This window comes from Lithobates pipiens, unplaced genomic scaffold, assembly GCF_037356315.1.
Source record: "Lithobates pipiens isolate NorthernLeopardFrog02 unplaced genomic scaffold, aLitPip1_a1.2 Scaffold_121, whole genome shotgun sequence".
In the NCBI taxonomy this organism is placed as follows: Eukaryota; Metazoa; Chordata; class Amphibia; order Anura; family Ranidae; genus Lithobates; species Lithobates pipiens.
In genome coordinates this window covers 68,215-81,493 of record NW_027507709.1, presented here as the reverse complement: position 1 = coordinate 81,493, position 13,279 = coordinate 68,215, and the positions used below count along the sequence as shown (strand labels likewise).

The following is a 13,279-nucleotide window of genomic DNA, read 5'->3' as shown; positions in this document are numbered from 1 at the left end:
GGTCATTGGAACCGGCCAATCATACATCACAGTTCACATTACACGGGTCACTGGAACCGGCCAATCATACATCACAGTTCACATTACACGGGTCATTGGGGACTCGGGTCCTGCCCCAGGGGAGTGTTTGGGGACTCATGTCCTGCCCCCATCCATCGATTGACTTGAGTAAAACCAGCCTGTTGAATTTTTTACATGTGATTACAGCCAATGGCTATAATCACCGTGTTCTTCACCTGACCCCGCCCCCCCTCTGACGCTAGTGGGGGAAGCCGGGCTTCCCCAATGATGTGTGGGTGACCCCGCCCCCCCTCTGATGTAACAGAAACCTGCGTTATCACTGACTTTCAATGAGTGTTCTCTGTATTACGGGAGCCGACAATTCCTTATAGCCGCGAGTGATTTTACCACTTCCCACCCGGCCAATGCACATATACGGCCGGGTGGGAGCCGTCTACTTCTGATAGGATGTTCAGGAACGTCCATCAGGAGGAGCGCGATCCCGATGCGCCCGTGTCACCCGGACACGGCGCATCTCAGATCGGCAGGAGGGCTCTGTGATTGGCCCTCCTGATCACATGACGGCCGTGTCCAATCACGGCCGTCATGTGATGTAAACAAACAGCCGGTTGCTAGGCAATCGGCTCCTCCTCTCCTCACACAGAAGTCATCGCTGAGGAGAGGAGAGCAGATCGCTGCAGCCGGCTGATGATCAGTGAGTATGGGCTGTTTTTTACAGCTTTTTACTCACTGATCATCAGTCTAGTGTACACACAAATCACCACACAGTCCCCACATATGTCCCCAAAACACACATGTCCCCAAAACATACATGTCCCCAAATAATAAAAACATGTCCCTAATAATAAAAACATGTCCCCCACATATGTCCCACTAAAATCACTTGTCCCAATGATTATCTGCACACATATGTACGTGATCACCTGCACACATATGTACATGATCATTTGCGTACATATGTCCGTGATCACACAAACCAATTATTATACACTTAACAGAATTTTTTTTACCAAAAACATGTAGAAGAATACATTTTGGCTTAAATTTATGACAAAATTTGATTTTATTGGATTTCTTTTAAAATAGAAAAAAGAAAATATTGTTTTTTTTTCCAAATTTCCGCTTTTTTGTGCTTATATCGCAAAAAATAAAAAACGGAGTCGTGAATAAATAACACCAAAATAAAGCTTTATTTGTGCGAACAAAATGATAAAAATTTCATTTGGGTACAGTGTAGCACGACCGCGCAATTGTCACTGAAAGCGCTAGAGCGCTGAAAGCTGAAAATTGGGCTGGGAAGGAAGGGGGTGAAAGTGCCCTGTATTGTAGTGGTTAAAATGACCTTTTTTCCTGCAGAAATGACACTTTGTGCAGGGACAGTTCTAAGCACCAGAAACATGCGCCCCTTCACAGGCATACTATAGATACCCCCCAGGTACGAAATTTAAAGGAATATTACACTTTTATTGTTTCACTATAATCATTATTAAAATCACTGCTCCCGAAAAAACTGCAGTTTTTAAAACTTTTTTTGCATTGATACATGTCTCCTGGGGCAGGAGCTGGGTCCCCAAACACTCCCCTGGGGCAGGACCCGGGTCCCCAAACACTCCCCTGGGGCAGGAGCTGGGTCCCCAAACACTCCCCCGGGGCAGGACCCGGGTCCCCAAACACTCCCCTGGGGCAGGACCCGGGTCCCCAAACACTCCCCTGGGGCAGGACCCGGGTCCCCAAACACTCCCCTGGGGCAGGACCCGGGTCCCCAAACACTCCCCTGGGGCAGGACCCGGGTCCCCAAACACTCCCCTGGGGCAGGAGCTGGGTCCCCAAACACTCCCCTGGGGCAGGAGCTGGGTCCCCAAACACTCAGCTGGGGCAGGAGCCGGGTCCCCAAACACTCCCCTGGGGCAGGAGCTGGGTCCCCAAACACTCCCCTGGGGTAGGAGCTGGGTCCCCAAACACTCCCCTGGGGCAGGAGCTGGGTCCCCAAACACTCCCCAGGGGCAGGAGCTGGGTCCCCAAACACTCCCCAGGGGCAGGAGCTGGGTCCCCAAACACTCCCCTGGGGTAGGAGCTGGGTCCCCAAACACTCCCCTGGGGCAGGAGCCGGGTCCCCAAACACTCCCCAGGGGCAGGAGCTGGGTCCCCAAACACTCCCCTGGGGCAGGAGCCGGGTCCCCAAACACTCCCCTGGGGCAGGAGCTGGGTCCCCAAACACTCCCCTGGGGCAGGAGCCGGGTCCCCAAACACTCCCCAGGGGCAGGAGCTGGGTCCCCAAACACTCAGCTGGGGCAGGAGCCGGGTCCCCAAACACTCCCCTGGGGCAGGAGCTGGGTCCCCAAACACTCCCCTGGGGTAGGAGCTGGGTCCCCAAACACTCCCCTGGGGCAGGAGCTGGGTCCCCAAACACTCCCCAGGGGCAGGAGCTGGGTCCCCAAACACTCCCCAGGGGCAGGAGCTGGGTCCCCAAACACTCCCCTGGGGCAGGAGCCGGGTCCCCAAACACTCCCCTGGGGCAGGAGCTGGGTCCCCAAACACTCCCCTGGAGCAGGAACTGAGTCCCCAAACACTCCTCTGGGGCAGGAGCCGGGTCCCCAAACACTCCCCTGGGGCAGGAGCTGGGTCCCCAAACACTCCCCTGGGGTAGGAGCTGGGTCCCCAAACACTCCCCTGGGGCAGGAGCCGGGTCCCCAAACACTCCCCTGGAGCAGGAACTGAGTCCCCAAACACTCCCCTGGAGCAGGAACTGAGTCCCCAAACACTCCTCTGGGGCAGGACCCGGGTCCCCAAACACTTTTTAGGACAATAACTTGCATATTAGCCTTTAAAATGAGCACTTTAGATTGTGAAGGTTCGAGTCCCATAGACTTTAACAGGTTTTAAAGTTCACAGGAAGTTCCGGTCTGTTCTCAGGTTCTGGTGCGAACCGGACAGGGGGGTGTTCAGCTCATCCTTAATCAGGAATTTTCAGGCGGTGATGAAGTCAGGGACCCGACCAGCGGAGGTGACACTTGCAGAGCAGCCTTGTGTGCCAAGCCGGGGACCGAGCCGGCCAGCGGGGGGCGAAGCTTGAGAAGTGTCTGGAGTGCCAAGCTAGGGCCCCAGCAGAGATCGGGGGTGGGGAGATATCTCCGTGAAGATTGGAGGAGCTCCAGGGATTCGGAGTGAGTGAATCGGAGGGATCGGGAGCTCAGTGTTGAAGAACTACAAGAGACAGTTGTAGTGAAGCTGAAGGAACTGATATGTTTGACTGTTAAAGACTCAGGCATGGGAGACGGCATTCCTGCGTGTGCAGATGTGGCCCCTCGCTGGGGCATTTCCCTGGACGGCTGTCCTCCTATTGAAGTCCCCGGAGTCTTCCAATTCAATCTACAGCTACTTAAGGGTGTCCTGGCCCTAACCCGCTTTCCCCCCAAAATATAAAAAGGACTGTTACTGTTACATCCAAGAAGTGTCTGGAGCCCAATAACGTTGCCCACCTTGCACCCACCATGCCTCCCAACCCCCCACATACAGAAGGGCATCAGCTGTCTTTGGCCCGGAAAGTTCTCATTAGACCAAAGGAGGCCGGAGACCTTCCTACATAAGAGCCACACCACCTCCTGAAAAGCGATCGGCGAGCCCTTCATCATGTCATAAAGCTGCCTGCTGAGATGGAGAGAGACGTGACCGGAGTGCAGCACACTGGACAATTTCCTCCGCCAGAGGGGCCAGAGGAGCCAGAGGAGCCAGAGGAGCCAGAGGGGCCAGAGGGGCCAGAGGAGCCAGAGGGGCCAGAGGGGCCAGAGGGGCCAGAGGGGCCCAGTGCCATTGCCCCTCCCCCCCTTTATAAATCCAACACTGACCGCACATACCTACCTCGGCTCCTGACCACGATGCCCTCCTCTGATTGGTGGAGAAGAGAAAAGGGGGAGTATATAGCAATGAAATCCAGAACGTGGCTCGGGTCTTCCACGTGCTGCGAGTCATCATGTCTGGACAGCCAAGACCCCGGAGTTCAGTTCATTTCCTCAGCGGGGTTTGCCCAATGCCAGGCGGGCACCAGTCATCTGCCCCACCTGTCTGAGATGCCGGTCTCTCCTTCACCCATTGCCCCACTGCGAGGTGGTCTTATGCCAGTCTATAGTCGGGTCCCCAGTAGCCCTCAATGGAGACGGATTGCCGGGAACTTCCGAGGACAACGGAGCCAATTCCAGCCACAGGACCTTCACCCAACCCCCGAAGAGTCTCCTGGGAAGGACTCCCAATGGATATCGGAGCCCTGAGGCTCTATGATCCTGGAGCTGAGTCTCCACCTGGAGGTCCTCCCGGGTGAGGCTTCCAACTCCACAACTGCCTATTGTTACCCTCCCCATCAGCCCATATTACCCCCCATGGGGTGTGTCTTTACTCTCCCACTCGGAACAGGACATCCCGAGGACACCCAGAATGTCAAGAGGGAGTGCCAACGGAGGGCGACCCTTCTCCAGGGGCATCCAGCATTCATGCCCCTCCCAATGCCACACACACCCCCAAATATAGCCAAAATATACCCCAAATATACCCCAAATATACCCTCAAATATACCCCCAAATGTACCACAAATATACCCTCAAATATACCTCAAATATACCCCATATATACCCCAAATATACCCCCCAAATACCCCATATATACCCCAAATATACCCAAAATATACCCCAAATATACCCAAAATATACCCCATATATACCCTCAAATATACCACAAATATACTCTAAAATATATAAAAAATATACCTCAAATATACCCCCAAATATACCCCCAAATATACCCCAAATATACCCTCAAATATACCCCAAATATACCAAAAATATACCCCAAATATACTCTCAAATATACCCCAAATATAATCTCAAATATACCCAAAATATACCCCCAAATATACTTCAAATATACCAAAGATATACCCCAAATATACCGCAAATATACTCTCAAATATAACAAAAATATACCCCAAATATATCCCCAAATATACCCTCAAATATACCCCAAATATACTCTCAAATATACCCCAAATATACCCCCAAATATACCCTCAAATATACCCCAAATATACCCTCAAATATACCCCCAAATATACCCTCAAATATACCACAAATATACCCCAAATATACCCCCAAATATACCCTCAAATATACCACAAATATACTCTCAAATATATCAAAAATATACCCCAAATATACCCCAAATATACCCCAAATATACCCTCAAATATACCCCAAATATACCCCCAAATATACCCTCAAATATACCACAAATATACTCTCAAATATAACAAAAATATACCCCAAATATATCCCCAAATATACCCCAAATATACCCTCAAATATACCCCAAATATACCCCCAAATATACCAAAAATATACCCCCAAATATACCCTCAAATATACCCCAAATATACCCCCAAATATACTTCAAATATACCAAAGATATACCCCAAATATACCCCAAATATACTCTCAAATATATCAAAAATATACCCCAAATATACTCTCAAATATACCCCCAAATATACCCTCAAATATACCCCAAATATACCCTCAAATATACCCCAAATATACCAAAAATATACTCCAAATATACTCTCAAATATACCCCAAATATAATCTCAAATATACCCAAATTATACCCCCAAATATACTTCAAATATATCAAAAATATACCCCAAATATACCCCCAAATATACCTCAAATATAACAAAAATAAACCCCAAATATACCCCAAATATATCCCCAAATATACCCTCAAATATACCCCAAATATACCCCCAAATATACCAAAAATATACCCCAAATATACTCTCAAATATACCCCAAATATACCCCCCAAATATACCCTCAAATATACCCCAAATATACCCTCAAATATACCCCCAAATATACCCTCAAATATACCCTCAAATATACCCCAAATATACCCTCAAATATACCCCCAAATATACCCTCAAATATACCCCAAATATACCCAAATATATACCCTCAAATATACCCCAAATATACCCCCAAATATACCCTCAAATATACCCAAAATATACCCCCAAATATACCCCCAAATATACCCTCAAATATACCCCAAATATACCCTCAAATATACCCCCAAATATACCCCCAAATATACCACAAATATACCCCAAATATACCCCAAATATACTCTCAAATATATCAAAAATATACCCCAAATATACCCCAAATATACCCTCAAATATACCCCATATATACCCCAAATATATCCCCAAATATACCCTCAAATATACCCCAAATATACCCCAAATATATCCCCAAATATACCCCCAAATATATCCCCAAATATACCCTCAAATATACCCCCAAATATACTCCCAAATATACCAAAAATATACCCCAAATATACCCTCAAATATACCCCAAATATACCCTCAAATATACCCCCAAATATACCCTCAAATATACCCCCAAATATACCAAAAATATACCCTCAAATATACCCCAAATATACCCAAATATGTACCCCCAAATATACCCTCAAATATACCCAAAATATACCCCCAAATATACCCCCAAATATACCCTCAAATATACCCCAAATATACCCTCAAATATACCCTCAAATATATCCTCAAATATATCCCAAATATACCCTCAAATATACCACAAATATACCCCAAATATACCCCAAATATACTCTCAAATATATCAAAAATATACCCCAAATATACCCCCAAATATACCCTCAAATATACCCTCAAATATACCTCAAATATACAAAATATACCCCAAATATACTCTCAAATATACCCCAAATATACGCCCAAATATACCCTCAAATATACCCCAAATATACCGCAAATATACCCTCAAATATACCCCCAAATATACCCTCAAATATACCCAAATATACCCTCAAGTATACCCCAAATATACCCAGAAATATACCACAAATATGCCCCAAATATACCCTCAAATATACCCCTAATATACCCTCAAATATACCACAAATATACCCCAAATGTACCCTCACATATACCCTTCTCTATGTACAGCGCCCCCCTGGATTGTACACAATGCTTCTCTATGTTTGAACCTTACACTGATATCTACACAAGTGACTGGGTGGGTGGAGGGACCTTGGATGGTGCAGTGGACATAGTCCTCTTGAGTACAGGGGTATATCACACCCTCCAAATCCCACCTTTGTGGAAAGTCCACTGTCCAACGTATTTAGTAAGAACCATGGCGTTCCAAGAGTACCTGAACTTCCCACCCAACCCTCCACCCTTCACTGAGAGACGGTGTTCTGTCTACTCCTTTTTTGCAAATAAAAATCCTTGAATTGGATCCGGTGTTTCTACAATCCTTTGGGCCATTAACCTTCGGGAACCCCCTAGAGGCACACGAGGTCAGGAAGGTAACGGTGAGCCCAATAAAACCAGCCGCTCCTTCGGGGGTCAGCGCTTCATAAAGAAATTCCAAAAATTGTGTTTTTTCCACAATTTTTTTACACCCTGTCGGGCACGGCGGGGATCGGGGACACTGACTGGTGACAACATTTTTTCTTTTCAATTTTGTTATTTTTTTTCTTTTTGATCGCATTTCACACCCCCCCCCCCCTTTTTTTTTCTTTTTTACTGCAGCTCTCTGACATGCCGATCAATTTGTATGACTTGTCTGCCCCCCTCCCCACCTAATACTGGCTGTCAGGTTGCACCCCCCTCCCCCCTCCCTTCCTTATTTCCTGATCATGCCTGAATCTCTCAGACTTTGGACGGGTGATTTCCCAATGTACGGATGATGTCATCCCACATGGCCCCGCCTACTTCCTCTTGCATCATAATCACCAAGAGAACATATCCAGTAAATGCTCCTTGGTGGATCCAGCTCAGCCTCGCACCCCCTTGTTGTGACGTCACCCCCAACCCCCAACCCTGTCTAAGTGCTTCCCTCAGATCAACGCCATGAGAAGGATGGGGGGACACACAGGACAGGAGGGGAGCTTCCGAGGTAAGAGGATTTATTATAATACTAGACATGTGCAGGAGGAAAACTATTTAGCTTTTTTCAATTTGTTATTTAACTAAATTCATTTAGATAAATTTGTTACATTCATTTTCAGGTTTATTTTGTTTCCTATTAGAAAAAAATTTGACAGAATTTTAAAAAAATGGACCACATTAAAAAAAAAAAAAAAAATCGACCGAATTAGAAAAGACTATACTATTCAAAATTCGAATTTCACAAGACGGACAGATTCTATTTTATTTTATTACATTCTATTGAATTATATTCTATTCTTTAATATTTTTCTTTATTTTTATTGTATTGCTTTATTATTTTATATTCTATGTATTCTTTTAAAAAAAAATCTATTTCTATTTTTTTTCTAATTCAATTCGAATTTGTTTTCCAATTTGATTCGATTAAAATTTCGTCTGTTTTTGTTTATTCTCAAACGTTATTTCGGATTTGTTTAAATTCGTTACTATTGTAATCCGGTAATTGGGATGCTTTCGAATTTCCGAATAATGAAAAATTTGTCTGAATTTTGATTCGGAACGAAGTGATATGCACATGTCTAGGGAATGTGAGGAGTCCCCCTAGTTCTCTCCCCCCTCACCTCTTATAAATCCCATCCTCCTCTCTTCCCCCCCCCCCCCGTGACCTATACCTGTTGTATGCTTATTCCTTTCAATAACATGTCTGGGTGTGTCCTAATCCTGGGGGGTGCTAATCCTGGGGGGTCCTAATCCTGGGGGCATCCTAGTCCTGAGGGCATCCTAATATATGGGGGTCCTAATCCTGGGGGCATCCTAATCCTGGAGGGTCCTAATCCTTGGGGGTCCTTATCTTGGGGGTCCTTATACTGGGAGCATCGTAATCCTGGGGGGTCCTAATCCTGGGGGGTCCTTATCTTGGGAGGTCCTTATCCTGGGGGCATCCTTATTCTGGGGAGTCCTACTCCTGGGGGCATCCTTATTCTGGGGACTCCTACTCCTGGGGGTCCTTTTCCTGGGGGGCTGCTTATCCTGGGGACATCCTACTCCTGAGGGTCCTAATTTTAGGGGCATCCTAATCCTGGGGGACCTAATCCTGGGGGGTCCTTATCCTGGGGGCATCATAATCCTGGGGCCATCCTAATCCTGCATGCTCCTAATCCCTGGGGGCATCCTACTCCTGGGGGTCCTTTTCCTGGGGGGTCTTTATACTGGGGGCATCCTAATCCTGGGGACATCCTACTCCTGGGGGTCCTAATCTTGGGGGGTCCTTATCCTGGGGGATGCCAGTCTTGGGGGGTCCTTATCCTGGGTCTGCTAAGTGTTTGGGGGACCCTTGGAGGGGTCGGTGTTCCGGCAATGAATGTCATAAACATTGAAACTATCATTTTTTCTTTGTAAATATCAGGACAAGACACACCCCCTTCACAGGACACACCCCCTTCACAGAACACACCCCCTTCACAGGATACACCCCTGCACAGGGCACACCCCCTGTACAGGACACAGCCCTGCACAGGACACACCCCCTGCATAGAACACACACCCTGCACAGGACACACCCCCTGTACAGGACACACCCCTGCACAGGACACACCCCCTGCACAGGACACACCCCCTGCACAGGACACACACTCTGCACAGGACACACCCCTTGCACAGGACACACCCCTGCACAGGACACACCCCCTGCACAGGACACACACCCTGCACAGGACACACCCCCTGTACAGGACACACCCCTTGCACAGGACACACCCCCTGTACAGGACACACACTCTGCACAGGACACACACCCTGCACAGGACACACCCCTGCACAGGACACACACCCTGCACAGGACACACCCCCTGTACAGGACACACCCCTGCACAGGACACACCCCCTGCACAGGACACACACTCTGCACAGGACACACCCCTTGCACAGGACACACCCCTGCACAGGACACACGCCCGGTACAGGACACACCCCTGCAAAGGACACACCCCCTGCACAGGTAAAGTAGGAGCATTTGCATCAAGAAGTGCCTCACCAGTCTCTGTGGGGGAGGGGGTCACTGATGTAAGGGGGGGGGGTCACAGGAATAAAAGTCCCTTACATATTAGTACCCCCCTCTTTACCTGAGTGCATTCACTCTGCAGAGGGTGGTCTCTACTTATGGTCACCAGAGTCCCGACTCCCCCCCTCCCCCACATACAAACAATGGAGTCCCCAGTATTCCCCTTTAAATCAGAGTCCACAGAGTTACCCCGTACACCAGGGCCGGATCCAGCCTCTCTGATGTGGGGGGTGCAGTAAAAAATGTCAGAGAGGCCGAGGATGGACTCTGATGATATTTGCACTGAAAACTGACATTTGATGTACTTTTTGTGTCAGTAGAAAATGTTGTCTCTGTCAGTAAATTTCACTTAAGCAGGTTGGTAACGCTGACACCCCTCCCCCCCTGGAGCGATCCCAGACCACATGCCCTTAACATGGGAGGGTTCCCTGGACCTGCCATGGGTGACCCCCTCCCCCGCCCTGGTTTTGGGGGTTTGCAGACTGGGGGGGGGGAAGTCTTGTACTCTGATCTCTGATCTCCCAGCTATAAGCTAATCCATTGTGGTGGGACCTGCTCCTCTCTGTGAAGATTTGGGGTTCTCCTTCTACTAGAGGAAGTATTTCAGGGAGATTAGTAAAATTATTATATGGGTTTTGTTTGGTGCCAACAGTTTGCTCTGCACTTTATGAGGGCGCACAGTACAGTCTCCATGCAATCCAATACACGGGGATCTTACTGCTGGTGCCCCCCGATCATAAGGAAGCCAGTTGGTTGTCCATCCCTAAATGAAGAACTGGTTTTGGGTAGACTCTTCCTTGACAGATTTGTTGGATGTTGAAGTTTCGTACAGCTGACTTCATTCTTTGGTTTCTTTCCCAGGTTTCTGAGATTGGACACAACAGAGACCATGCAGAGCATTAAGTGTGTGGTAGTCGGGGACGGGGCTGTGGGGAAAACTTGTCTTCTAATGCGTTACCAAACCAATACCTTCCCTGATGAGTTCTACCCAAGCGTGCTTGATGACTACACTGGCCCCATTACAGTGGATGGAAGAACTATGAGCCTAAACTTGTGGGACACACACGGCAATGAAGACTATGACCGACTAAGACCATTGTCTTACCCCCAGACCAACGTCTTCATCATCTGCTTCTCCATTGCCAGTCCTCCATCTTATGAGAACGTCAAGAACAAGTGGTACCCTGAAGTGGTCCATCATTGTCCTAACGTTCCCATCCTCCTGGTGGGCACCAAGAAGGATCTTAGAACCAACCTGGATGTCATCAAAGAACTAAAAGAGCAGAACCAGCTACCAATCACTTACCAACAAGGGGTCAGCCTGTCCAAGCAAATTCACGCAGTGAAATACATGGAGTGCTCAGCGCTGAACCAAGATGGCGTCCAAGACGTTTTCTCAGAGTCAGTGAGAGCCGTTCTCAACCCAGTAAAAAAGAGTCCATGTGTCTTACTGTGAAAAGAAGATGCCTCCAAGATGACGATCTGCTCACTGGGACCTCCTCGTGCTGGTCTCAGATCACGTGACTTTGTCCTGAAGAACCACAACCTACGTAGACCTCAAAGACCAATATTGCAGACTCCTCTATGTGTTCCTTATGTAAAATGTTCATTAGACCAAAGAAACCCCAGATGAAGATGAAAATGTCCGACCTCCAGCAATATCTTCAATGGTTTTGTCTGTTGCGGTGTTGGGCACAATATATATATATATATGGCTGCTACTCAGAATATATAATAAATAACCTTCATCATATTTTAGACTATTAACCCTTGTCTGGCCGCACTCTCGCCAGTACTCCAAGGAGTCCATTGTCTCTAAAGCTGGCTCACTATTTGCAGGAAACCCCCTCCTTCAACAAGTGCGTCAACATTTTCAAGGGCCCCAACTTAGCCAGCAGAAGACTAACCTTAAAGACTGTAAACAAAGGACCTGCTACGAGCGCAATTTACAGCTCCTTGTGCTGGTCTCAGATCACGTGACTTTGTCCTGAAGAACCACAACCTATGTAGACCTCAAAGACCAATATTACAGACTCTTCTATGTGTTCCTTCTGTAAAATGTTCATTAGACCAAAGAAACCCCCAGATGAAGACGAAAATGTCCGACCTCCAGCAATATCTTCAATGGTTTTGTCTGTTGCGGTGTTGGGCACAATATATATATATGGCTGCTGCTCAGAATATATAATAAATAACCTTCATCATATTTTAGAGTATTAACCCTTGCCAGTCCATCATCTTGAGAGAACGTAAAGCACAAGTGGTATCCTGAAGTGGTCCATCATTGTCCTAATGTTCCCATCCTCCTGGTGGGCACCAAGAAGGATCTTAGAACCAACCTGGATGCCATCAAAGAACTAAAAGAGCAGAACCAGCTACCAATCACTTACCAACAGCCTATATATATATATATATGTCTGCTGGTCAGAATATATAATAAATAACCTTCATCATATTTTAGAGTATTAACCCTTGTCTGGCCGCACTCTCGCCAGTGCTCCAAGGAGACCATTGTCTCTAAAGCTGGCTCACTATTTGCAGGAAACCCCTCCTTCAACAAGTGCGTCAACATTTTCAAGGGCCCCAACTTAGCCAGCAGAAGACTAACCTTAAAGACTGTAAACAAAAGACCTGCTACGAGCGCAATTTACAGCATATTCATATTTCTCTATTTTCAGAAGGCCGAGGCCTAGCTTCCTCACCTCAAGTGTCCTTAGCCCTTATCGACATTAGTACCGTCCTGCTGTTGCCCTATGCTGCTCATTTATTAAAGACAACTACAGCTTATTCCGGTTTGGTTAGAACTTAAGGTAGCACTCTAACCATCTCAAGTGAAGCCTTATTATAGTGTAAGATATGAGGAAATCCTCGTTGTTATACTCTGCTTGTCTGAACATTACTTGATAATATACTTTGTTACTTTTCCACAACGTCTCGAGTCTCATTTCCGGGTGATCCTAAGTATTATCACAAATCATTAATCTCTACCTATTGACATGCACACCCGAGGTGTCAGTGGCTATGGACGTACTTACCCGAGGTGTCAGTGGTGCTGAGGTCTTCGCCAAGTTCAAGGTAAGAACAGAAGACCGGACATATTTTACAATTGCACAGTTTCTGGTCCATATTGTCCTTACTGAGAAGTTCTTCACATCCACCGACCACCTTTGAATTATTATGTAAAGGTAAAGGTTCTTGTTTGACACAAT

At 47.1% G+C, this 13,279-nt stretch overlaps 1 protein-coding gene across 1 annotated transcript; it reads left to right on the top strand.

Annotated features, from left to right (window-relative positions):
- The first annotated feature begins 7,851 nt into the window (after positions 1-7,851).
- On the top strand, positions 7,852-13,000 carry LOC143973821 (rho-related GTP-binding protein RhoG-like). Its single transcript, XM_077474703.1, has 2 exons — positions 7,852-8,018; positions 10,932-13,000. Exon 2 carries the CDS (start codon positions 10,960-10,962, stop codon positions 11,524-11,526), a length of 567 nt encoding a protein of 188 aa, XP_077330829.1. The 5' UTR covers positions 7,852-8,018; positions 10,932-10,959; the 3' UTR covers positions 11,527-13,000.
- Positions 13,001-13,279: the final 279 nt, after the last annotated feature.

Coding starts and splice junctions, on each gene's coding strand:
- LOC143973821 (XM_077474703.1), top strand. CDS start 10,960: ATGCAGAGCATTAAGTGTGTGGTAGTCGGGGACGGGGCTGTGGGGAAA.